General features: G+C 41.2%; 1 protein-coding gene across 6 annotated transcripts in view; it reads left to right on the top strand.

Annotated features, from left to right (window-relative positions):
- Positions 1-27,450, top strand: part of DCLK1 (doublecortin like kinase 1) — a 345,711-nt gene that overhangs the window by 310,983 nt on the left and 7,278 nt on the right. For 3 of the 6 annotated variants that reach the window (XM_040448195.1, XM_040448194.1, XM_040448198.1), the window contains 2 exons: positions 10,383-10,496; positions 15,928-16,001. In XM_040448195.1, coding sequence (XP_040304129.1) covers positions 10,383-10,496; positions 15,928-16,001 — 188 coding nt within the window. The remainder of the gene's footprint in view (positions 1-10,382; positions 10,497-15,927; positions 16,002-27,450) is intronic. The other 3 variants (XM_040448193.1, XM_040448192.1, XM_040448196.1) reach the window with 1 other exon arrangement.

The raw sequence follows: 27,450 nt of genomic DNA, 5'->3' as shown, positions 1-27,450 counted from the left end.
TGAGTTGAAGGCAACAAAATGTTCCACTTTTCTAAATTATCACCTCGGTGATTAGCCACATGTCTTTTTCCTAAACCGCTAATTGTTAAGGATAATAGAAAGCACAGTGTTGAGACAGACTGTATCTGAAGTGACAAGAGGTTGGGGTCTTGTACATGTTTTGCCATAAGATGACCATGGGCCTAGGTTAGTACTTTACATATATATGTATACACACACACAGGTATACACACACACACACATATGCACACACAGATACACACACACACATATATTTTTTATAACTCAAATTGTTAATTGATGCTTCTCTCCCTACATTTCCTAGATTATATAATTTGTTTAGAAATGAAATTGGTGTTCTATATGTTTTTCTTCTGTATTTTATTTTATTTATTATTTTTTAATATGAAATTTATTGTCAGATTGGTTTCCATACAACACCCACTTCTCATCCCAACAGGTGCCCTCCTCAATACCCATCACCCGCCCTCCCCTCCCTCCCACTCCCCATCAACCCTCAGATTGTTCTCAGTTTTTAAGGGTCTTTTTATGGTTTGGCTCCCTCCCTCTCTAACTTTTTTTTTCCTTCCCCTCCCCCATGGTCTTCTGTTAAGTTTCTCAGGATCCACATAAGTGTGAAAACATATGGTATCTGTCTTTTTCTGTATGACTTATTTCACTTAGCCTAACACTCTCCAGTTCCATCCGCGTTGCTACAAAAGGCCATATTTCATTCTTTCTCATTGCCACGTAATATTCCATTGTGTATATAAACCACAATTTCTTTATCCTTTCATCAGTTGATGGACATTTAGGCTCTTTCCATAATTTGGCTATTGTTGAGAGTGCTGCTATAAACATTGGGGTACAATATACACACACATATATATCAGGAGGATATATGTGAATGTAGTGTGTATAGATAGATAGCTAAAGTTTGTTTTAAATATTTTCATATACCAAAGCTCCCCAGTTGGCATACACGCGTGTAGAGGTATTAATCCCAGCCCTTGGGATAGTCAGGTAGAGCAGCTAGAGTCCAGGAGTGGTCATCTCCAGCCTCAAAACCTTTGCATTTACCCCAGGGTGCTAAACAAAAGTTATCCTTTTCTGTGAAGTGGGAGAAGTTAGGAAGCATCTCACCTAAGCCTAATAATAAACTTAGAAGATAGGCAGAGTGGGTATTGTTGTACCCATTTTACAGAAGAGGAGACTGAGACTATGATGAGTGACTTACCCGAAGTAGCCAAGTTTAGATGGAGCCAGAATTTTCTGCCAGGTGTCCTCCCCCCAAGGATAAAGCCCCATGCACCACTTTTGCATTTACCCATCCTTTGTTCTGTGTGAAAGCACTGTGAATATTGCACAAGAATGCCCCATGCACCACTTTTGCATTTACCCATCCTTTGTTCTGCGTGAAAGCACTGTGAATATTGCACAAGAATGCATATGTACATCATATGGTTATCATGATTGTTCAGAGAAGTTAGCAACCTTGCCAAAGTAACTTACCTAGGTCGTGGCACCTTTCCCTTAGATATCAGGGAGGAAGAAGCACAAACCAGCTGCAGCCCGTCTTGGTGGCAGCAGTTTGTTCTGATTGATCTACATGCTAATTAAAAGCCCATAATCAGGGTGCCTGGATGCTCAGTGGGTTAAGCGTCCGACTTCAGCTCAGGTCTTGATCTTGTGGTTCGTGGGTTCGGGCCCCGCGTCGGGCTCTGTGCTGACACCTCGGAGCCTGGAGCCTGCTTCGGATTCTGTGTCTCCCTCTCTCTGCCCCTCACCAGCTCACACTCTTGTCTCTCTCTTTCTCTCAACAATAAATAAACATTAAAAACAAAACATTAAATAAACATTAAAAACAAAAAAAGCCCATGATCTACAAATTGTCAAATTGGATGTTAGCACTAGAAACGGTGGGACTATGATCACACAGAATAAACCAGAAAATGTGAATTTGAAACATGGCCTTGGAAGGCTAACAACGAGCCACAGAGGAAAGAGATTCGTAGACTGTACATAGCCATTTTTTTTTAAATTTTTTTTTCAACATTTATTTATTTTTGGGACAGAGAGAGACAGAGCATGAACGGGGGAGGGGCAGAGAGAGAGGGAGACACAGAATCCGAAACAGGCTCCAGGCTCTGAGCTGTCAGCCCAGAGCCCGATGCGGGGCTCGAACTCACGGACCACGAGATCGTGACCTGGCTGAAGTCGGACACCTAACCGACTGCGCCACCCAGGCGCCCCTGTACATAGCCATTTTTAAATACGTTTTCATCAGAGGACCACTGCTTGCCAAGCCTGTCCTTGGAAGCTGTGATAGAATGAGACACAAGGGCTCCTCCAGCCATCGTCGGTGTGGGGAGAGGGGTGCTACAAAGGCTTACGTGGGGGAGGCTGTCCGACAGAGCAAGCTCCAGTGGGATCTTCATATTTGTGTTAAGATAACTTTGTGAAGGTGAGCAAATTCGTCTGTATGTGTGAGGGGGCTGGAATGCAGTTGGAAACAGCCTTAGCCTGATTACAAACCAAATGACCCTATCTCCTTACGTATCCCAACTCAGGGGGTTCCAGAAAAAAAACTAAGAAGACTTTTGGCTGTTGCCTTTGAAAAACTAGGTTCCTCCTTTTCCTAAGGCAGCATGTACATGTCTCAGCAGTAACTTTCTGCCTTGGCAACCTGCTTTGTACACATTTTTTACACATGGTCCCGCTTTGCTGATAATTAGGCTCAGCCACTCCCTCTAAAACTTGGACTTCTGCTCTCATTTTAGTTTTCCCTCTCAGATTCCCTAAAGACATTTCCTAAAAGCAAGGATAACATTTAAGGAATTAGCCAGGAGATTATAAACTAAAAAAAAAAAAGTTATGTAATTCTAATAGACCTTAGATTCTAAGGGGAAAAAATATTGGTGTGAGCAAAAACTTTAAACATATTTTTAAAAACCCCAAAATGTGTGAAGTGACTGCTTAACTTTTGAAATTACATTTATGTAGTGACTAAATCAGAAAAATGACTATTGTCTCAAAAACATAAATGAAAAAAACATACATAAGCTCTCATAACCAGCATTTAGTATTCGTGGAGGTCTCCAAGGGCAACAAAATGAAGCAAGCAATCAAAATAAATATGTTAGGAATTTAAAAGGAAGTCCATTTAACAAGGCATTTAGCATTTGGTGATCAAATTATATCTGATTACCACCGAGGACTCTACCTTAGGGGGTAAAAGGTAATAATAATTATATGAGCCCTGAGGAAGTCATCAGAAAGCATTTCCTGTTCCCTCATTTGTCCTCATTTTCTCTGTTGCTTATACAGTGACCTTTTCACTTGGTGCCTTTGGAATTGAAAAGGCAGTCTCTTATGAAATAGAGAGTAGGGCAACAGAATCGGAAAATCTAGTCAGCGAAAGTCACTTGTTTTATAACCTTACCTCTCGGCTCACTTTTTCATTCGCTCCGGGTGGGGATCCCACCGTGTTCCTTGGTGTTCTGGGCCTCTGCTCTGTTGCTGGAAGAGTCATGAGTGAGTCCTCTTGGTGGATTGTTCTAGCAAACCAGATGGGCAATGGCAGCATCAGTGTGCAGCCAGGTGTCTAGGAGAGGAATGTGGACTCCCAGGAACATCGGCTTACCCTCCTGTGCAACCTTGGGACAGTCATTTCACTCCTTTGAGCCTGTTTTTGTGACAGTGAAATGGAGACAATAGAATCAGCCTCTTGGGCTGTTACAAGGATGAAGAAGGGATTAGATATCTGAAGAGTCTGAGAGTCAGTCTGCAAGCACTAGCAATGTGTACGTACTTGATAAATATCTGGGGAATTTGGGTCTAAGAGAGACAGTAACCCTCACCTGTCGCTATGGGCTGATGAAATGCGAATTGCTGGTGTATGAGAAGTTTGATTAAGAAGGAAAACCCCCTCATCCAAAATAAAAGAAAAAAATTCTGTTAGTGCTCCAAGCACTACGTACATGGTGTGTGCATTATTGGCTCTATTGTGTTCTCCAGTATCACAGCTATTCCTCATCCTGGCTAAGTTTATTTATCTTAGTAGTCATCTAGTGGAGAACCACAGGATTTAGGCACATAAGAGACTGAAATAGGCAATATACATCTTGATCACTCCAGGGACTGAGGACAAGGTTGAGTCACTTTCCCCCAAGCGACACTTCGTTGATAGAAAATGTAGGCTAGTGATAAGTTCATAAACTTAATTGACACTTCCAGAAATAAAATTCTTATTTGTAAATAGAGTTAAATTATCACCATTGTAATATTCCAAATATATTACTATATATTTTTTAAATTTTTTAACATTTATTTATTTTTGAGAGACAGAGAGAGACAGAGCATGAGTAGGGGAGGGGCAGAGAGAGGGAGACACAGAATCCAAAGCAGACTACAGGCTCTGAGCTGTCAGCACAGAGCCTGATGCAGGGCTCAAACTCACGAATGGTGAGATCATGACCTGAGCTGAAGTCAGATGCTTAACTGACTGAGCCATTCAGGCACCCCTCAAATATATTACTGTTACTTCATTTTTATTTTTAAAGTGCCAACCTGCTTTATCTGATGTTATTCTCCTGATACTAGGATGAAGGTCCAACTCAATGCTGTAATATTATGAGTCTGTGTTTTGCCACCAGTTATTTTCCTGGTTTTATTGATGAGGAAACTGAGCCTCAAAGAAATCTCTAGCGTGAAGCTCGGTGGAGTTTCTAGCACAAGGTCTGATGCCTGGATTTTGCCTTTGAAGATTCTGAATTGGTCTACATGGGCATCTGGGAAGGCATCAGGAATTTTAAGAGTTCCCAAGATTCAGAACCTCTGTCCTGGTGCAAAGTACTGGGTTAATTGAGTCAAGTGTAGTTATTTAGCCAATTCAAGACTTCCTATCACCTTCCTGGCCTTTCAATTGTATCTAACTTCCTTTTTCTTGCGTACCTCCTCTTTTGAAAAGATACTACTAAGCCAAGATATCCAAAAAGAATGAAGAAAAAGAGGAAGAAGAAAAATCAAGAGCCTGGATAATCTACCACGATATTCCATGCTAATTAAAAGCAGCTCTCCCCACACAAAAATTTACATGCATTCATCTTGTGCTGGCAGAATTTGTTAGAAATTAAGAGAACCCCTAGTGATACTGTAATAATAAATAAAACCACCTATTTATATTCATGAATTACAAATGATGACCTGGAATTCAAGTTTCCATTTAGGCATCTTATCCTGCCCTTTCTCCAAGCTAGATCTTAATTTACTTCACATTTTCTCCTCAAGTGCAGTGCGAATTGTAGACATAGGGGATGTATAGGGCCAAGCTGGAGAGAGTCAAAGGTCCTGGGTGCCATACAGCTGGAGACGGTTAACAAGAATCAAGAGGCCAAACCCTGGGATGCCAAATGAAGCTGCTATTGAAGAGTGCTCTAATGTACTTGAGAGATGACTTAAAACTAAATAGGGATATTCTGGTAGTAAACTGCTCACGACTGCCATGCCTTCTCATAAATTCACAGATATTATTAATAATAGAGCCTGGTAATGAGTTGACTGAAAACCAGATCCACGAGTCAAAAGCGAAAACCCACGAGGGGAGGAGGGTTTTCTAAAGCATGACCCCTGGAATGGTTTCCCTGAGGAAAGAGGGGAATTTACTCCGCCGAGTGACTTCACATCCAAGCCCCCACACCCCTCCTCGCAGCTGCTCCCCAACATCCGCTGGAGAAATGGAGACCAGGAGGCTAGGTCTCCTACAGACAGCTGTGAGAGTTCATTTTCCATTTTGCAAACTAATTTTGTTCTTGTCAGCTACAATGCTCTGCCACGTGGTGGATGGGAATTTCTAAATCAAAAACCACTAACCTCAAACCACAACCAGCCCGTGTCAAACTTCAGAAACTACTCCCAGAAACTACATACCAGAACGTATGGTAATAATACTATAACTATTTGTAACACACTGCCAGGTTTGTCACGTTTCGAAAATTCATAGCACATTTTTGGCACACAGTCTATTCAGAATAACGGCGATAAAGATGTATATATAAAAATGCATGTTTTTAATGGCCCTATTTATTTTATTGATGCAAGACAGTAAGTTAACTAAATCTCCATCATCAATCCGTATGCCTCAGGTACAGATTAGGGGCCTGCAAAGTCAGTTGTTTATGTCTTTTAATCCAATTATGCTCAAAGCCTTCAAAATTGATATAAAACTCTGCAGACTTTCAGTTCATGTGAGGTGTGTGTGTGTGTGTGTGTGTGTGTGTGTGTGCACGCTCCCTCCCCACATTCTCTAGCTGAGACTCTTTATTTCATTGGGGAAAAAAACCCTGAAATGTTTTAAGATTTATGAAGTCAGAAGCATCTCTGACAACGTGTGAGGGTTGTTTCGGGACTTTCATTGCTTCAGCGTGCACTAATAACCCAAGGGAAGCTGAAAGCTTCACGAGAATTTGAAGCTGGAGGCCTGAACCCCCAGGACCCAACATCTAAAAGAGTTGCTAGGAGTCTTGACAGGAGATTAGGACCAGGACAGAGCCGGGAAATGATAACGAAGTCCATGCTGAGGGTGGTGAGAAAGCAAACTCTGAGCTCAGGAACTGGCAGGGGGAAAAAAGCCAGGTAAAGGAAATTTCAGGCTACAATGGCCCCGGTGAGGAAGTGAGGAGATGGCAGGAATACCTCTCCCTCAGGAAGTCGGAAAGGGGCCACTCCTGTGGAGTCCCTACCGTGTGTTGTCTCTATAATCGCACCCAGCCTGTTAACCACAGCCTGTGTGGATCACAGGACCACACTGGGACCCTCTGCAACTTTGTGTCATCCGGTGTCAGCCAGGCCTTCTAGCGCCACCTGCTTCACATAGGATTGGAGAGCCCGGCTCTGGATAGTAGGCATCTAGTCTCTCCTTGACATAAAAGTCAACTGCATTCCACTGGGCTCCCTGAAGTGCTCACTATTCCTTTTACTGACCTTCATCCAGATGCCATCCCAGGTTCCACTGAGGCCTGTCCAGGTATTCTCTGTTTTTTTTTTTCAGTCTCTAATTGAATCCTTCTTTCTCCTTGCCATTGCGCCATTTTCATCATGGAAAAGTTGGGATCCTTCCACTTAACCCTGAGGGAGCCCTTTTGTAACTGATGCCGTGCTAACGAATGCCCTGGATGGATACAATGTGGTGTCATGGAAAGAATACTTTCAGACTTGGTTCAGTCCTGACTCAACTACTTTGTAGCTATGTGACCTTGAGCAAATTACTTAACCTTTGCTGAGCCTCAGTTTGCTCATCTTCAAAATGGGACTGATAATGCCTGTCATAGAGGATAATCTGAGGATTAAGGGGACAGTATATGTAAACCCCTCACCCAGGGCCACATAGCAGTTAACACTTGTGTCACCTTCTTTTTCCTGGCTTTCTCTTTTATCTTCGCTCCCTTCCACCTCCAAATGGGCCACACTCTCTCCTTCCTTCACCTTACCTCAGAGAAAGAGGTAAACTTGCATTTCCCCAGGGCAGACTGCTTCATTTCCCTTCCATCCCTTCCCCTCACCCTGATTAGCCCCTTTCTCCTGTCTTCCCGCTCTTCCTTTCCAGCAGCTTCTGATCCTGAGACTCCAGATATGCTCAAGGTGTCTTTTTTTTTTTTTTGGTGGCGGGGGGGGGGGGGGGGGGGCCCCCCCCCCGGTACCTAAAGACAAAAACCTTCCTTCAGCCTACTTCCCGATTAAGTTTTTCAAATTCGCTTTTAATCTAAAATGCATACAAATCACTTTGACTCAGCTAGCCTGGAAATCTATTAAGAGATGATTACGCGTACATGTATAATCTTGGGGGGGAACCCTTCTGTCAGGCTGCTCCCTTTCACTCAGGCAGAGCCCCAACCTATGCCAAGTACATGACACTAATACATGACACTAATCATTTCATCCCTCATCAAATGTTTAAATGCTCCCAGAATTCTAACTTAGATTCAGAGGCCTCTTGTTTCCTCCACCATTAAAAAAGTGTTTCACATACACCATTGAATTCACCCTTGTGTTTAAACCTCTGGGTTGCATAATTCTAAATCTATGTGAGTAAAGGGCCATTAGTCCTCTCTACCTCCTACCCTTAGACCCCTCTTATTAAAAAGCATTGCTTTTATTCCTGAAAGAGATTAAATCTTCCATTTCCAGGTATTTCTCATAGTCATTTGTGGCCAGTCTGTTTTTTGTTTTGTTTTGTTTTGTTTTGATTTTTTTTTTCAGCTTTCTCCATCATTATTCTCCTACATACTCTTAACTAGAGATAAACTGCTTAACTCATTGTTTGGCAATGAGATTCACACTGAGTGAGTCCCACTCACTCACATCTGTACACCAAAACATTGATTTCCTCCTCTCTACCCATAAATCGCTCCCCCTCGTTAAGGACCAGGCTGGAGCCCATATTCCTCTTGAAGTCTTCTCTGTTCACAACTGAAAATATGTCCTCTCTCCTCTGAACTCCTTCCGTGTTTCTAGCTGAGCCATGAGGCTACATGCCTCTTGACAGCTCTTTCTTATCTTCTTGATCTGCTTTATTATTTGACATTGTGTGTGCCTACTTTGTCTCTCAGCCCTCAAGGTTCTGGTGGGCACACCCCCTGCCATCCCTGGCATAGCCCCAGACAGAGGAAGTACTTCATATGTCCCTGTTTCTCTTCCCTTCCCAAATATTATCCCACTGTTACCCTAACCGACCTTCACTTTATTTCTGACTCTTTTCAGAGTGTTGATTTTTAAAAAACTTTTTGAATTTACTCTGCAATCACTGCAAAGCATCCTTCCTTAAGATTTGGTTTCTGATGTGACTTAAAAAGCATAATAATGGTTCTTTCTTCTAGCCATTAATAAATCTGTCCAACAATATCATAAATTGGCTATCCACTGTGAGCAGGGAACTGAACCAGTGCTAATATAAAAGATTATAGAAGATATGGACGATGTGGTACAAAAGGGACAGGAGTTCAGAGTTGATTATATATCATATATATATAAACTATATATGTTAATTACATATGTACATACAAAATCACCTAACATCAGAAGAATGTAAATAGTGCAAATATATATATATAATGAAAAAGCATTAGGAGTTTACAGAAGAACCAATATAATGAATTTTGCTTAGTAGGGGAAAAATGTTTTGGAACAGGTGATGTGGACCCATGTTTTGAAGAAACAGAGAGGCCATCAGGCCCATAAGAACAAAACCCATGCCTATGTTTGCTCCCCATCTTCCCCCACCTCTTGCCACTGTAGTACCTGGTCCACTGTAGATGTGCAGCTGCTACTAAATAAATGAATAGCCAAGTACTGAAAGCAGGAGAGACTAGGTTATGTAAAAGGGCAAGCATGTTATGCCAGGGAAGCAGCAATTTATTTTCCTGGGTGGAGCCAAGAAATAACATGCAAAATGATGGAAAGGAAAGAGAGAAGGAAATGATGAATGGCCTTGAAGTCTTGCCAGGAATTTGGTTTTAACAGATAGTAACAAACACTTTATTATCCATTCATTCATTTATTCCACAAATATGTAGTAAGCATCTACCATGTGCCAAAGCACTTTGCTGAGACCCGAGGGTTCTGTAGTGAACAAAACACAGTCTCTGTCTTCGAGGATTGGGCAGCCTTTTCAACATGAGCTAGTAAGTGGTGGCACATACTTATGGCTCTGGTTATTGTTATCCTAACAGTATTTAGCAAAAGGGAGCAATCTGTCTAGCCTCCATCATAGACAGCTCCGGCAGAGAGCAGAAGCCTTCGTTAAAATGAGCTCCAATGTGAAGTATGTCAAAATAACAGATGATTTGAAGGCAGTAAGGAGGATTTAAAACTCAAGGAAGAACTTTTTGCCTGGAAGATTGTCTGGGATTATAGAATGGTCGATTGAGTAGCTGTGGAACCAGGCTGAGTTTATTTACGGGCCCTTGGGGCCTGAATGATGGGCTAAAAGGATAAAACTCTTGGTTCAGAAAAAAAAAAAAGAAGATGTTTACATTGATTTGGGGGGGGGGTTGTTCAGATTTAACTTGCTTTTTGACATATGTCCCTAGGGTCATGGCTGAAATCAATTTTATTAGAAACCAAACACAGAAATAAACACTTTTTATTTAGGGACGGAATGACACGGCAAATTGATTTTAGGGCAGACGTGGAAATGAGTGAGACCTCAGAGCAGTACTTCCAACAACCGTGTTTAATGAGAAGACATTGGTTAGTTTATTTCTGAAATCTTACAAATTCTAAGATCACCGCCTGCTACTGGAAGATCTTGGCCTCATTTTCCATCTATCTCATTTTTTTTCTTTTTCTTCTTTTCTTCATTTCTTTTTTTTTTTTTTTTTCCCCAGGATGACGGCCTCCCAGAAAATGAACATCAGCTGTCAGTAGCTGGAAAGATAAAGAAGCATTTCAACACAGGCCCCAAGCCGAATAGCACCGCAGCTGGAGTTTCTGTCATAGCAGTAAGCATCTGAAATATCCACCTATAACTTTGTAAAAGCAATCCACCTAAGAGACAGGCATTACTCAGGAGAGTCCACCCAGAGACAGCAGAGTGGGTCATTTCTTTAGACAGCTCGACCATTGAATGCACTGGGGGAGGCTCGGGGCTTATATACATTATGTGTTTTTGCCGAACGTTTCCCTAGGAGTCACATCATTATCCAACACCTCCAGGGTGTCTCGCGGTACATATTAATTTCATGATTTATTTTTTAAAGGAGAAAACCTCCCCCACCGTGGACTCTGTGCCAATGCAAACTTTGGGACTCTGAGAAAAAGAGTTCACAGTGTCCTTTTGCCAGGACCTGGAGGGAGAGGGAAGCCGGGAGAGACAACACTGCAGAGAGAGATCGGAACACTATAGATCTTTGTACGAGACCCAAATGAAAGCCAAAACATAGCAGAAGGCTTGCGCAGCACGATTTTCAGTGAAACTGAACTGCTGTGAACACCCAAAGAAATAACGGAGTCTTGCTCCTTAGAAATTTCTGTTTTTAAAGTTGAAAGTCTTTTACCATTTACCATTTTATTGATGTGGCTGCACAAGGATTTTTTTTTTTTTCTGTTCTATACATGCAGACATACACTTTATGCAATTTGATAGCAGCTCTAGGCAAAGATTAAATTGGGCAGAGAAATAATGAAACCTCATACTTCCTGGTGTCATATTCTAGAGTAAATATATTCAGGTCCCAGATTACTTGAGTTTTTAATAATTTCCTCTTTTTTCAGAGTATGTAAATTTTAACAGCATACTCAATGTGAAATCGCTTGAGCTGGTTTTTCTTTTCTAAACAAAGAACTTACACACTACAATGTCGAATTTTAAAAAGCATATATGCTATTGAACAGTACTTTATTGCTCGTGAACGGTACTGTTTTACCACTTCTTCGGGTGTCTTTATTTCCTTTCTTTGTTTCTTTTTTGGCTCCACTAGAGCCCCAGATAAACTAAAGATGGATAAGTGACACACTCAGTACAATCAGTCCCAGATCCGGGTTACTAAATATTTGATATGAGCTTCCAGAATTTGCAGATGGCACAAATGTATGCATACACGTTCTCGTACCATTTGCATTTCGTATTTTTTGGTTGAACCCTTTCCACAGTGAGCCACATGTGAGTAACTGGCTCACGAGCCCACTCACGGTGCTAAATAGAACGCAGACTCTTGCAGATGCTTCCCAGTGCTGCCGAGAGTTTAAAATTCCAAGTTATTCTCCTTGCCCTCTCTCTCGAGTTCGTTCTAAGGAAATGCAACGTACAAGTGCACTGTCCTTCGTGTCTTTATAGATGTGGGTGTTCTTTGTTGTCAGCTAATATTCGGTCAGTAATTTTTGGAAGTAACAATCTCATGGCGATTCTCCACTAAACCGGACCTTCTATACTCTGTTTTCATCATTCATTCCAGATAGAAGTCTATTCCAAAATGTTTGACTCCACAACTTGCTTTTGGAATGGACTGCCAGCACGCTTGTCCATGAAAAGGACTGGTTTTCTGCTCCCACGGAGGGCTTATGGGGCTAGAAAGGGTGCCTTTCCACCTTCGTCACTTTGTTTTTTGTTTTCGTTTTTCTTGGTCTTTTATTTTGATTAGTCTTTGGTTAAGTTTGCCTTGGTTGCTCAATAATGGTTTGTTCACGGTATTCTGGGAGTCTTAACAATGACTAAGGGCAGGAACTTCAGGGCAATTTTCCAGTGGATAGACAACACAGATTTGAGGAGAAATCCTACTTTAATCAAATTGGGATAAATTCTGAAACCTAATCCATCGGAGTTTATTAAAACTTTATCTAAGTAGATCTCAAAAAACTCTAACTTAGTATTTGAAGATCAAGGCCTATGGAATTTTTCCCCCTAAATATCATGATTGGACCATTTTGAATACAATTCCATATCAGTTTCTCAGTTCATCACTAACATTTCCATGGAAACTATACAAACTAGTAATATAAATTGTAAAATGGACTGTGTATGGCTGCGTGTACACATTAGTTGTGTGCTTATTGAATCTTCTTTATTCACTACAAATCTAAAAAAAGCATCAACTTAACTCAGACTCAAAACAATGAGCTGTTTGGAGAAATATCTGGGAAAGTGCCTTGTCCCCTCTAAGGCACAATTCACATGTTAATCAGCATTGTTAATATTTCAAGCATGAGAGAGAGAGAGCACAACTGTAAATTTCAGGTGTTGTTTGAGGAGTAGCTGGCCTGCCCTGATGTATACATTTCTGTGCCCCCCACAGAGTGCTTTTCTCTCAAAAATGTCCACACCCTCCATTAAAACCTGGGGGAGGTCGCCGGTAGCAGGGCGGGGCTAGGGATTAGAAATTGGCCAGTTTGGCTGCCTTTGTGATTAACTTTCAGAATAGCATTGGATAAGTCATTTATACTCCACAGCAGTTTTCCCGTTCTCACAGGGCAAAGACTAAGTCTCAGGGGACTAGCACAAGAAAAAGGAGCCCTGACATTAAATAATACTGTTGACCCTTGAACAACACGGGTTTGAGCTGTATGGGTCCGCTTAGATGTGGGTGTTTTTAAATAAATATATACAGGACTGTAAGTGTACTTTCTCTTACGATTTTCTTAATGACATTTTCTTCCCTCCAGCTTCCTTTATTTACACAGTGTGTAATATATATACAAAATATGTGTTAATTTCCTGTTATCAGTAAGGCTTCCAGTCTCCAGTAGTCTTTTAGTAGTTAAATTTGGGGGACTCAAAAGTTATACATGGATTTTTGACTGTGCTGGGGGTCAGCATCCCTACCCTCATTGTTCAAGAGTCAACTGTCTTCCAATTCAAACTATGGCATAACTGCCAAAGCATGATATTCTGCTCTGAGGCAGACTATAAGTGGGAGGTAGGAGGAATATCCTTCATAAATGGTGCATCCTATAAACACCACTCAACAATTTAATAACACAATATGATTATTAATTCACCTACATGAAAAATTCCTATAATTAATATAATGTTGTAAATGGCTTCTATTGATAGATAAGAAAAACTGATTGCAGCATACATTTCGTTCAGACAGAATTTTTTCCCATGGGCACGTGTGCTCTCCCCAGAGGCTATAAAATAATGTATTTTAATTTTAAACTGCCTCTATGGGACCGATTGTTTGGAAATTACACACACCCTTTAAAATGAAAAACAAAAGGTATTTAGAATGTAGTATCAGTCAGCTTATATTTTCAGGAAATCAACAATTAAAACATTAATCTTTAACTGGCACTCCTCTTTCCTTAGTTAGAAATCTAACTACCCACTGGAGATCAGCAATGCTTATAAAGGAATTCATGACACTTTTTCTTTCCCAAAGTGACAAAGGAAAAAGAGCATCCTGTCATAACAAACAGGATCTAGTCTCAGATGTAATTTATGACACGAGCATAGTTTAACATGCACTCGTGGTTCTGAACCTCAGTGTTTTTTGTTCCTGTTGTCATTTTTTTTTCTTCTCTGCTTCCCACCCCCTGCATTATTAAGACCAAAGAAAGGGCAAATGATAACTTTATATTAAGGTTGCAAGAGGTCCTCAAGTTAGCCAGGAGAGTAATTACCAGCTGGAGGCCCATGGTGATCATCCGGCCCTTCTAAAAGGAGAAAGGGTGTTCTGACATTGAGGTCAGGTGACGTGATTAGGTGGAAACCCATTGCTACCCTTGTAAATGCAGCACTCTGCCTTCTCAGAAAGACACCATTGTCCCTTTACTACCTTTCTCAGTAGTTGGGGGATTAAAACGCGCGTGCGCGCGCACACACACACACACACACACACACACACACGCACACACACAACAGAACAGAGAAAGGGAAACAAAAGGTTATTAAAATGCAATTTATAGACATAAAATGGAATTAGAGATGACATTTTAACGGTGGACTTCTTGGGAGCTGAGGGAGGGAGGGAGGCATTATTAGATTTGCTCAGCTTGATGAAGAACCGATGACTAAGATGTCAGTTCCAATTTATTTTTCCTCATTTAATTCTGTTTATTATTTTAACCGATAATTTTCCTAATGCTTTAAAGTTCTTCCTTTGCATTTTGCTCATGCAAATAGAGCATTTCAGTCTAATTGAACAAATCCATACTAATCAGTGTGCAAATAATTGTGATTCTGGGAAGCCGAGTCGTACAGTGAGAGCCCGTGGCACTAACGCCTTCCGATGTGTGTCCTGTTATGGGACACTTGGCCTGTAGATGGCAACAGAGGACTAGTTACCGAGTAGCCAACTCCGTGGACTAAAACAGAAGTGCAGGACTTCATATGACTCCCTGAGGCAAGGGTACTTGGACTCATTTTTTTTTCTTAAATGAAACGAAACGCACCTTTTTTAAAGATTAAAATCTCACATCGTTGTTCCACGAACACCCAGATAGCCTAGTTTATAATCAGAACCCCCAGTCCTCCAAGCAGTTTTTAGTTTAAACGTCTGGTGCCCCAGCCTGTTTTTGCCATGCCTTTGTGAATTCAGAAGTAGAAACTGTCAGCACAGCACTCTCGGGTGTCTCTCTAAGGAAAGGTGTGCGTGTTGCCTCCTCTCGTGGGCAGAATGGGCGAGTGGGTGTACCGCATGGGTATTGTTTTCAAGTTTGGGGATTGAACCTTTTATTCCTAGGTAGCCAAAGCCTAACGTCTTATTCCAGGATGAACAACTTTGAGACCTTATCCTGTCTTCTATTTATTGTACCTTTGGTTAATCTTAAGCTCTTGACTGTACATATGCATTTTTAATATACACTGAAAACTATTTTTCATTTCATTTTATTTTCTGTATTTTCATAGAGAAAACTTACTGTTTTATATTATATCTTTTTAGTTCAGAAATGTAATTAAGATTCACCTTTAAGAGTAGTTCTGCTTTCGAAGATTAACTCTTCAAGAAAGAATTCCAAATCGCTGTGATTTGTGAGGGTTCCTGTCATCTTTTATTTCATATTTACGAAGCCCTCAAATTTAAGCCTGATGGGGTAAGATGGGGAGGAGGGGGTCCGATCTGCTTTCTCCTAGGTGGCCAAAACTGATTTCAGTACTTCATTTAACTGTGAAGCATTTTCCATTCTATGGCATATGAAGAGGTGTTTATATCTTTTGAAATTGAGAGGACATTATTAAATGTGCATTCAAAACCTTGTCTGACAAATTAGATCTATTCTAACAAATTGGCCTCCGAGATATTCATGAGGGATTAGTGTTTTTTCTTGCCTTTTTATTTTCAAGGTGCAGATTTAGGGTATTAGCTAGTTACCCTGCAGAAGAGGCATCGTAACTATATATGAATATATAGTCAATGAAGAAGAGCTTGGTCTGGAGTCGTTAATTCTTTAGCACAATGTCGATCCACTGAGTTGCCCCCATTTCTCTCTGCTCAGCTGGACCACGGGTTTACCATCAAGAGATCAGGGTCTTTGGACTACTACCAGCAACCAGGAATGTATTGGATAAGGTATGAGATGGTGCAGCTCAACAGTCAGTGTTTCCATGGCAACGTGCTGGCAGTCTCCATTAACCAGTTCCTTCAGTGGATAAACATGCTTTTGATTTGTTATCCAGTCCATATGCTGCTTTATCAGTTTCATTTTAATCTTGATTGAGATGCCACACCCCCTCATTCCTTTTTTTCACCCATTATTCACACTGACATTTGCCAGCTTTCTTTCCATTGCACATGCTCAGTATCAATTTTCCTTACAGTTAAAAGGACAGTATATTTAGTGTTAATGCCAAAGCCTTTTCCTGATGTTGCTAATTAAAACAATGATTACCGGTGCTCTTCTGTCCCTTAACAAATGGAAGAACAATAGTGCCTTAGTGTACGTTCTATAGAAGTATATACTGTCATTTTAAAGTCATCAAGCCCAACCTTGACCTTATTAGATGGATGAAACAATGCATTTACACGTTAGTAGTAGAAGCTTCTCCAAGTACAATGAGCTATAGAATGCATTGTGTGTGTTGGTAAGCTTGTGTTTTCAAATTCTCCACCTTTTTGTTTTGTTTTGTTTTCGTTTTATTGTTACCTCTCTCCCCCTGGAAATCCCTTTATGTACTAGCTATTGCATGAATTTATTTTTCAATATTTTGTAACTGTCAGATTACTTAGCCGGCTTATCTGCAGAAGCAAAGGGACTGTGTATGGGAGGTATCGATTTTTTTTTTTTTTTTAAACTGGGCTAAGAATTCTATCCAATCATTTTCTATTCTAGTCAACTGCCCTGGCATTTCCTTCAAGGGGCATTGTTTGTGTCTCTTTAAGTTATCCACAGGCAGGATGGTTTTTGATGATTTGGAAAATGTACTCTGAGAAGTCCCAGGGAACTTTTCTCCTCCATCTCGATGTTTCTGAAATGATCTCCAGGTAAAGCTCCACATCTTAGTGTTTGCTAGGAAAAATTCCAGGGGTTTTGGTATTTGTTTCCATCAGGTGATGGAGTCTACCTGCAGAAATGTAGCTACCTGATGTTTTTTTCATGCATTAGACTACTAAATTTTAGAAAACAAGAAATATATGTGTGTGTGTGTATATCTATCTACATAGATAGATACAGATATAAGACACACACAATATGTAATTTTAACTCCCAATTAATTATTCCTAATTTTTACTTCTACTCTCAAAACAAAGGGCTTAAGAAAGCAGTAAAGGGCACACTTTGACAAACTATCCAGTATACTAAAGTCATGATAGTTTCCAAGTCTGTTTAAAGCAGGAAAACACCTAAACTTAAATGAATGTTTTAAAATCAGTTTTACGTCGAAGGCTATTTGTGTCTTCTAGACTGATATGCGTGCAGGAATTACACACAACCTTTTTATTTACTTAAGTAAATTAACTTTATATGTATAGAAAGAACTCTTATTTTTAACCTTTTTTGGGGGGGGGATTAATCAGGATTTACCTTTATGCAGACTCTTCTTTTTGACTTTTTAATGTAGAAAATGGTCTCTCCGTCTTTTACTTTTCACTGAAGGATAATCTGCATTCAGAAGGGTGCACATATCATGAATTCTCACGAACTGAACACGCCCCGGTAAGGGCCCCCAGGTCGGGCACAGAACGTTTCTAGCACCTCTGGAGATTACCCCCCTCCACCTCAGGGCCCTTCCAGGAGGGTCACGTAGCCCCAAGGGTAAACACTGACCTGGACTCTATCCACGTTAATTAGCTTTGCCTGGTTTTGTACTTTATATAAATGGAATCACTCCATGCTCTGCCCTTTTTGTTAATTGTGTGCCTCCTAACCTCAGGCATAGTAACCAAATATATATGAGTAAAGTTGATATGCAATTAAAAATAGGCGTCAAATATGCCTAATTACAGTTGTGCATACTGGTGCAACACACATTGCACATATAAATTAATCTGATTTCAAAAAGAAAGCTCTGGGAGATTCCGTTGCTGGATTTGTGAGATTAGGGGTGGGAGCAAAATGCCAAGTAAACACAATAATTAATAAATGTAGCCAAGTATAAAAAGGCCATTTGACTAAAATCCTAGTGATGGTTCCCATCAGCAGACAAAATGACACATCCCTGAATAATGGGCAGGAGCAGATGGGAGATAATCTCTTTTTTCTTCCACACATAAACTGCTCTGTTTTCCAGCTGGGGGCAGTAACAACAATGTTTATAGTTAATGTTGGAGTAAACAGCACACTCAGTATGTAAAGTTAAATTGGAGAAACGAGGCTAAAAACTCATCGGCATATATGCTTAATTAGGAAGTTTTATAATGCCATTTAGCCTCAGAACGAACACACTCTCCTCACTGATTGCAAATGCTTGCCTTTTATCTCCATGAAGTAGGAGCATTTGTCTAACCACGGTGGCAGCCAACTTCCAACATAAACAATCATTAGAGGCAAACATCCCCGCTCCCAATTGTTGTGTTTACAAGTGCTCATGGCTGTTTTCACTTCTCTGAGCATAACACTTGGGAGTCGGGGTTGCTTTTTTGTAAAGCAGCTCGCATCAGGGCATGGGCTGGAAAAAGCATCTCTTCGGGGTGCCCAGAATTGTCATGTCCTTTGTAATAGGCTTTTTGGTGATGGTAGAGAAATGGCGGGGGTCCGCTTTCCTCTTTCTCTCCTTCATTCTCTTGCTTCTTAATGGGGGAGCTGCTTCCAAGCTGTAACCAGGGGAGCAGTGTCCTCCTTGGCCCATTTTTCCAGGAGTCCTTGGTCCTGTCACCTTGAGTCCAGGGGGACACTCCCCGAGGAATGAGCCGTTGAGGCCATTCCACTCCCTCATGGCCTTACCGTGAGCCGCTAGAAACCACTTACATCTCGTTACATTGTCCCCTCCTGAAAATGCGTCCTTATCCAAGGGGGATGTGGTCATACACATTCTGTGCCTCTCTCAAGTGAAGCTGTCACTGTGGCAGGTGCTATGGCCAACAACACACGGAGAAGAATCCTGCATCTTCCACACGCAGAACAAGGCTACAGCCAGAACGTGGTAACCCGATTAAACAGAACAAATATCCAAACAAGACGTAAGCTGAAAATGCTAGATAAGATAAAATGCGGAGGTGAGCTAGGACAAAAGGGTGGTTGAGTTCCCAGGCATGACGTGACTAAAATGTGCATATTGGATTCAAGCACCATCCTGAAACAGTGAGTAATGAGGCAGAGCGGTGGCAGCCAAGCGCAGTCTTTGCAAGGCTATTAAATGCTGTCATGCTCGGCTCTTAAAAGGAATGGGGTCAGTTAAATGCATCTTGCTTGGTGTAGGTTTGAAAGAAGAGTTCCCATGAAAGCCAGAGAGGAGACCCCAGCATGGTGTCTGAAGGGCTCCCAGGCCAGCCTCCGCCAGCAGCCAAATGCCCACCGCAAGTTCCATGCATTGCAGGTTGTTTCTCTGCGAGTTGCCTTGGCCTTCCTCCACCGTGGAGAGAGTGCTCCCCAGTGAGTGTCAGAGCACTGGCAGAAGGAGGAGCAGACGCCTCCGTTCCAGCAAGAGACTAACCACCCTACTCCACGCCAGTCCTGAGACTCTGTAACCGAGGGTTTAACATGTAGGGAAGGCATAGATTTAAACTTCAAACCACCCAAGCTGTGATGACAGAGAAAAGGATCAGGGAAGTAGGAGGTTTGGTTTTGCAACTGTACCTGGATGTTAAAAAGTGAAGCCGAGACGCTCAAAAGATGGGCAGGACTGTAGGCCCACCAATGGTATTCAAACACAGGAAGCATGAGACATACGTGTTATTTCGCCGAGTCCAACAGGGTACTCACTGTTTGAGATTTTGTCTTTTTATTTTCAGAGGCCCCCTAAGAGAGGAAGTCAACAATATCTCTCGTTCTTTAGAAATATAACATACTTAGTATTAAAATGAGAAGTTGTCATGGCATCCCAAGACTTACTGATTGGGTATAAGGTGAAGTGAGATTTTAAACTTCTCTTGACATCCTCGATTGTTCAGTATTGATCGAAAATATCATATTTATTTTTGACCTTGCTTCAGAATCTCTTTTCCTCTTTTTGATAAAAAAAAAATCTACACTCTCCTACGTATTTATTCCTGCCATCCTTTGACTCCAGATGTTCCCCAGTGATGTTTGCTGATACGATATAGATTTTATTTGGTGTAAGTATGTAGGAAGAATAGTCATGAAGAACTTAATCCATAAGTATTGACACACTGTTATTCCATTAAGAAAGAGTGTAAATGTCCATCTGCTGAAGCCAGACAATTCTCAAATACATGCAAGCCACTTGACACTTAGAGAAACCAAAAAGTTCTGAAAATTGAGATGTAACGAACTTGGTTAGAGATTGGCAGCACAGCGTGTAGAGAGTTGATGACTTTGCTGTTGGGAAGGACTGGTTTGGGATCCAGCCCACAGCACTTCCCGCAGTGTGACCTTAGGCACGTTCCACGTTTTTCTCTGATTTTCAATTTCCCCATCTGTAAACATGTGAAGAGTATTACCAACCTCCCAAACCTGTGGCCAGGATTGTATGAGCTGCCTGTGCTAATGTGCCTTCACAGACCCCTGCCCAAAGCAGGAACTCAGAAAACATTGCTTCACAGGGTTCCTCTCATTTCCAGGAGAATATCTTGCACTCAACATAGCAGACAGATCTGCCTGAGAAAACCGATCTCGCTGCAGATCAAAACATCCGCTATTAAAGTAGAACCATGAGCATTTTTGATGCTCTGATTGGGATAGACTGCCGAGTAACTTATATTATTCATGAGCATTTGTGGCATTAAGTGATACTTAAAGTACTCTGTTGCCAAAAATCCTCATGAAGTATAAGTTTTAAATGTTACTCTCCGGGGCAGAGATTGGCACACTACAGCCATTGGGCCAAGTCTAGCCCACTGCCTATTTTTGTAAAGAAAGTCTTATTGGAACAAGGCCACACACATTCATTTATAAATTGTCTATGGCTCTGTTTGCCATACAGTGGTAGAGTTGAATGCTTGGGTCAAAGAATCGTATGGCCTGCAGAGGCTGAAATATTAACTCTTCGGCCTTTCCATAAAAAGTTGTTTCACTCCCATCCTAGGGGGAAAATATTTCTAAGTTAAAAGGTACCATCTGGTGGGGTTGTTAAAAACTGTATCTCTACCACCTACTGGAATGTCTGGCACATAGTAGGCCCTCAATAAATGTCTGTTAAATCAATGAATAAATGATTGAACTGTATAACAAAGGGACCATTAATATAGAAGAACCTTAATTTTGAGGATAAACATGTTTTTGAAGGATTTGGAGTATATTAAAGTTTGGACAATTAAATTACGTATGAGATGCTCTAGGATAGCATTCCATTTATAGCAACCTGAGAGGAAGTCTTTCAGTAAAGCTAAAAAGTTGTTTTGTAGTAAAAAGAAATACCCATAACTTACCTGCTTAGTAAGTTCTACATTTCCATAGGTTTTCTTAAGGTTAGTTATGGCTGTGGTTGTGCTTTGGGTTACTAGTATGATGAAGGGAAAACAAGACGGCAGATCAGTTTAGCTTCTCTTATGAGAAAATCAGGGTCTGTAGGGCAGAGGGAGCACATTGATTTTGTCCTCTAGAAGCCTGAGCTCAGCAAGTGGCTATAATTTTAACCCTCCAGTGAGAGGCCATCAGAAACCCATTCTAGAGAGCAGGGACAATTTGGGATTCCACTAAGAACAGACCAGCAAGAGGAGCCTGTGTTTAAGAAAGGTGGTGGAGAAGCATCCGGGCAGTTCTGTCTGGGGCAGGAAGGAAGTAACACTGAAGAGTCACACCTAGGAAGTAGCTTAGAAGGCTACTAGGTTTCATTCCATGAGGCAACCTTTTGCCATTTCAATAGGGCAATACCGTGTCATATATCCAGATCTGGGGCGGTGCCTGGCGAGACCCCAAACGGATATGAAAGCAGAATAAAACAGAATCATAATAAGCATGACAGAAAGCCGAATGAAATGAGGAAGGTGACTATCTCAATCGATTTGCCAGTTTAATCTTACTAGCAAGCAAAACATGTCCAAAGTGGCGAGCAAATCATAGCTCAGTCCCTACAGAGTGAGGGCGAGCAAGGGAAAGGGTTCCTGAGATTAATGCCCCAACAGCTGCATCCTCAGTTTAGTCTCCTTGGTAGTATGAATAATGGATGGGCTAAAAGGCAAAATGCACAATAATGTTCTTTTATTAATGAAATGAAGACTACTTGTGATGGCTAGCAATAAATTAAGAAAAGCAAAAACGGAAAATCAGTCAACGTTTGCCTCTGAAAAATGCTGTTACTTAAATCCAATAATTATGCCATGACACAAAACATTGCCTCACAACTTAAATGAGGTTCATCTCTTGCAAGTCCTGCCCGTGTTGCAGAACAGAATTATTTTTGATCCATAGACTGCAAAGCCTATTGTTTGCTAAGAGAAAAACATAAGCCATTAGAATAGATTGATGGTGATATTAAGCATATTCATAGTATTTCATAGGTGAAAGTTTCCCTAGGGATCATGCACTGTATCTCCCCTTCCATCTATGGGCCTCAATGTGGTTAAGAAACATGTCCAAGGACACATAATTAGCCGAGCTAGGACAAAAAGCTAGCTCTCCTGACTTACCCCAATTGCTGCTTCCAAGCGGATTAAGCTAAAGCTACCCGACAAGACAAACATTACAGAGATGCGGGTGATGCAGACTGGCAAAAACAAAGCTAATGTTCTGGTTCATATTCTTGATCCATTCCTGACTTTCCTCCTCCATGCTATATTTTCTCTTCAACGTTTCATTGATATGCTAGATGGATATGGCCTCTATATTTATGCTGATTCCCAAAAGTAACGTCAAAAATAAAGATTTAAAATATCTGAGTGCTATGAGGGGGATAGTATTGTTTCATTGTAACAGAAGAGGCCAGTGTCTGAGTTCATTAGCTCTGTCTATTGTTGGAATATATTTCTTCAGTAATAGGCAAGCGCTGTCTTTTATTCATGCATGCTTGGTATTGCACCAGACACCAAAATCTGATGGATGTTAATTTCTCCAAGATTTCCAACTACTGTGTGTATAGCCACCTGAATTGTTGAGGTCGCTGGCATTGTTTTACCATTCCTTAGTTTTCACACTTGATCCAGCAGCTCCCAAGGACACTGTGATAATCAAGAACTTACAGTCTGAGGTAGTGTTTCTTCTGTGTAGGACAGGTTTATATTAGTTTCTCCTTATCATTTTATATGGTCATCTATGTGTACTGTTTGCCAGGATCCCCCAGTACGCTATTAGTTAGCTGTAACTCAGTACACAGGATAGCAGTTGTTATTTGGTACATATTTTAAGTAACTAGATTAGAGCTTCATATTTGGTTACTACCGGTCAACTCCAGAATCTCAAGAGATTTCTTGCTCACCTCTAACCTGTGGTAATTAGCACCAAAATGTGATAATGCAGGCTTCAGATTCTCTTATGAGTTCTTAACAAAGTGATAACTTACTGAGGAGACACTTGGGAATTCTACTGCAAGGCCGTTCATGTCGGTTCTAACAAACCTACAAACTGAGCAAAATAACTAATAGAATAATAAATCTGTTAGGAAGTCTTAAGTTTTAATGGAATGTCCAGGCTCTACATGAGGACAAACTTCCCTTACAAAGACAGGCATTAAGGAGAGACCCTATTTGCTTGATACTGGGAATTTTGGCAATTGATAAAGAGGAAAGCAGCCTGCCAGAAATCATTGAAAGGGACCAGAATTTAAATTTGTGATGCAGCACTTAAGGGGAAAAGTGGTGTTTTGAATGCTTTTTGGGGGGAGAAATAAACTGGCAGTTGGATTGAATATATATTGTGTAGCAATAACTTTTTAAAATTATGGAATAGCACATTGTTCTGTTATCTTGGTGAATTCATCTGTTTTGTACTACAAATGGAGTCTACAGAATTCGAGTGTAAAATTTGAACTGTCATACTATATATTTTTAAGTTTATTTATTTATTTATTTATTTTGAGAGAGAGCGGGTGAGCAGGGGAGGGGCAGAGAGAGAGAGGGAGAGCGACATTCCCAAGCAGGCTCTTTGCTGAGCCTGATGCCGGGCTTGATTTCATGAACTGATCTCATGAACCATGAGATCATGACCTGGGCTGAAATCAAGAGTGGGACACTTAACTGACTGAGCCACATAGGTGCCCCAGACTACATATACTTTAGAGGCAAGTTCATTTTATAGCCACAATTAAAATTCTAAAGCTATGATAGATGACAGTTCACCATGTTTTACCATCAGTTTACCATGATGAGAATTTTGCAATAAGTGGTTGTTGAGTAGATAATGATATGAGTGTAAGAGAATATTAACTTTATGTGACATAACCATTTGATCATGCCGTATCCTTAAATATTAACTTGTGATGCTTTTAAGTTCTTATTCTTTTGTATTATAGAGTTGCTTTTGTATTATAGAGTTCCATTTTTTTTGGTTGTTATTCAGAAGGCACATAATCATCTAAAATAGTTTAATCCCCTATTAATTGAGAAATATTTAATATGTTTCTAATATATGTGCCACAGTCGCTAGGCATTCTGGAAAATGCAAAGAAGTTTCAGATTCTACCATCGAGATTTGAGTTTGATCAAATCTCGGAACATGGATAAATTTGAGTGGACAGGAAGGAGGAGAAGTAATGTCAGATAGGTGAGCACTTGAGCCAAGATGTAGGGCAAGAATGATTGAGGCGTACTCAGAGATACATCAGTTAGGACTTCTTTGATTGCAGGTGACTAATACCCAAACCAAACTGGCTTAAACAAAAAAAGAAATTTATTATTTCATCTAATCTGAGAGGTTCCAAGGTTGGGTCTGGCTTCAGTGATGGATGGATTCAGCACTCAGCCATGGCATGGTTTCTTTCCATCCCTCCACTCTGCCTCCCTTTGTTGCCTTTAGACTGGAGCTTCACATGGTACTAGGAGGTAGGAAGCAGCTCCAAGCCCACCATCCTTCCACAATTGGGATTCATTACAAATGTGAAATTCCAGTGAAAACCTCCTTGCGTCCTATTAACTGGCTTGGGTAGCCCTGCTGAACCAGTTGTGGATGCTGGGCAGTGCACTAGGCTCATGGTTGCTCCTGGGTCACAAGCCCATCCTTGCCCCACTTTCAAAGATGGGACTATGGTCATCTTCACTGGAACCACACAGTACAGGAGCAGGGCACATCGAAAGGGAAACTGAGGTATGGTTAACCGTAAACAGAGTAAATGGAAGCTGTGCAAGAAAATCAAGTGTCCGCTAATGGAGAACAGTAAGTCTGCAGGTAACTGAGTAATTACAAGAATGAGACCCTGGAAGTGTGTCCTGTAAACACATCGTGAATGTTAGGACGAGAAGTTGGGCTTTATGAGGAATTATAAATAAATCGGACCTGGGGATAATTGACCTGTCAGCTATGTGCAGGATGGACGGGGGCTGGGTGCTTAACAGGGGAAATAGTGTGACCTCTGTTGTACTTTCCCATATTTCAAAAGCTGCAATATTTGCAGAGTATCTATTGTGTGCTGTGAACTGTGGAGAACACGGAGAGGATGCCCAAGGCTTGATCTTGCCTTCCAAAGAGTCTACAGTGTGGCAGGGAAGACCGTGAATTAGAGGCGATTGTGATATAGGCAGGGTGCACAGCAATAGCAAAACTTAGGCTTCATGGAACACAGACAAGGAGGATGTTAGTAAAATGAACCACAGTCATGGAGCTGGAAGCAAAGTGAGCAGGAACCCAGGGAAGCGAGGCCTAAAGACAGTCACCCCCATCTGGAGCATCTTTGAGAGCAAGTTGTTTGGGAACCCCAGTCATTAGTTGTGTAGGCCTTGAGAGTATTACAAGGACATGGGTAGGTAGGAAACTGCCTTTGTGTCATCAGATACAAGCCTCCCTAGGGGTTTACAGGCCCGGAGTGGGATTGTACATGCTCGCTGTCCCTGAAACAGAGGGCTTGTCAGGCCAATCAGCATGGGAAAGCCCTGGTTTTTAGCCCTTTGATGCTGCTTGTGGTCAGTGTTTTCTCCCCAGCTCATTCTGGTTGGGAACAAAGAACGAGTGAGCTACTGGCACGTGGTGGCTCCATTTCATTCTGTTTCAACAGACTTCAGAGTAAATGGGAAGAGTTTTCTTTCTCCTCCTTCTGCACTAGGAGAACTGAGTGCTGTTCCTAGTTAGTGATGCGATTCAGGCAAGTCTCTCCACATGCCTGGGCTTCAGTTTCCCTGCTTATAAAGGCAAAGCATTGGACAAAGACCGCTTTATGAATTCTCTTTCCATTCTAAGAGTCTATGAATCCAACAGAAACAACCATCCCACCTTTATTCCGTGACATGTGATCATGACATGATAGATTTCTAGAAAGAACTGCTCTGAAGTTCCTGGTTAGTGGCGCAACTAAAAGCATGGGAGCATTTGAGCACCAGGGTTCATCTACCAGGGCAAACATTTAGAAGGTTGCTAACTAGAGAAAGTGGCAGGAGTGGCGAGACCTGACCGGTTTTAAAGGGGCCAGGGCAAGGGTTCTCCAGGCAGAACGACGAGTAAGGGAGAGAATATGGCTGCCCTTGAAAGGATCTGGAGAAACGTAAGTGAGAATAAAGGGAATGGGATCATCCAAGCACAGGCTCAACATTGAGTGCCACCAGCCTCTGCATAGACTGACTTGCAGGATTCATGGAGAAATGGCCCATTTCAGTGACTGCAGCCGAGAGCATGATTTGGAGTAATTGAGTAGATTATGAGGAGATGAAATACATATGGAGAAGGTGCCGATGAAAGGAAGAAGGAAGGGAGAGTGCCCTGAGATGAGTTCTGATGGGAGCTTGATTTTGAATGTTTTTCTCTGACCTGCAGTTACTTAATTTTAAAATTGTAAGAGGGGTCTGGGGGAAAGCCTTCATTTCAGAGCATCTCAGCCATTTAAAAAGCATTTGCACATCTTACCTAGGGCAATTCTGGGCGAGCGGGAAGGGATTATTACTGTTCCTTACTTAACTAAGAACTGAGTAAATCGTTTACACAGCCAGTGATGGACAGAGCAGGACTCAAAATTCCTGACTACAATCCCAATGTGCTTTTTGTCTCCACACCAGAAAGTCTCAGTCCACCAGTCAGTATGTAGTCCAATGCCAATGACTTTTTCTTTCTCAAGAAGGTAGGAATAGAAATATTTTTTATGACCAAGAGGAGAGTTTATATTCCTCTTGGATTAACTACAGAATGGTTTTTATGTAAGTCAGACTAAATAGACGTCTATTTTTTTTTTCAAACATTCATATCTACACAAACAGAACATTTTCAGTTTGCTTTGAAAGCAAAATACCATGTGTTGTAACTTTACCATGTTTTAAATAAAGTTAGGAATTTGGGTTTATGATGCTGAAAATATCATAAAGTCGGTGGGTAGAAGACCAAAAACTATAT

Source organism: Herpailurus yagouaroundi, unplaced genomic scaffold (genome assembly GCF_014898765.1).
Source record: "Herpailurus yagouaroundi ecotype Mexico unplaced genomic scaffold, PumYag 197, whole genome shotgun sequence".
Classification (NCBI taxonomy): domain Eukaryota; kingdom Metazoa; phylum Chordata; class Mammalia; order Carnivora; family Felidae; genus Herpailurus; species Herpailurus yagouaroundi.
Note: the sequence above shows the minus strand (reverse complement) of the source record. Positions and strands in the feature narration are given on the sequence as shown.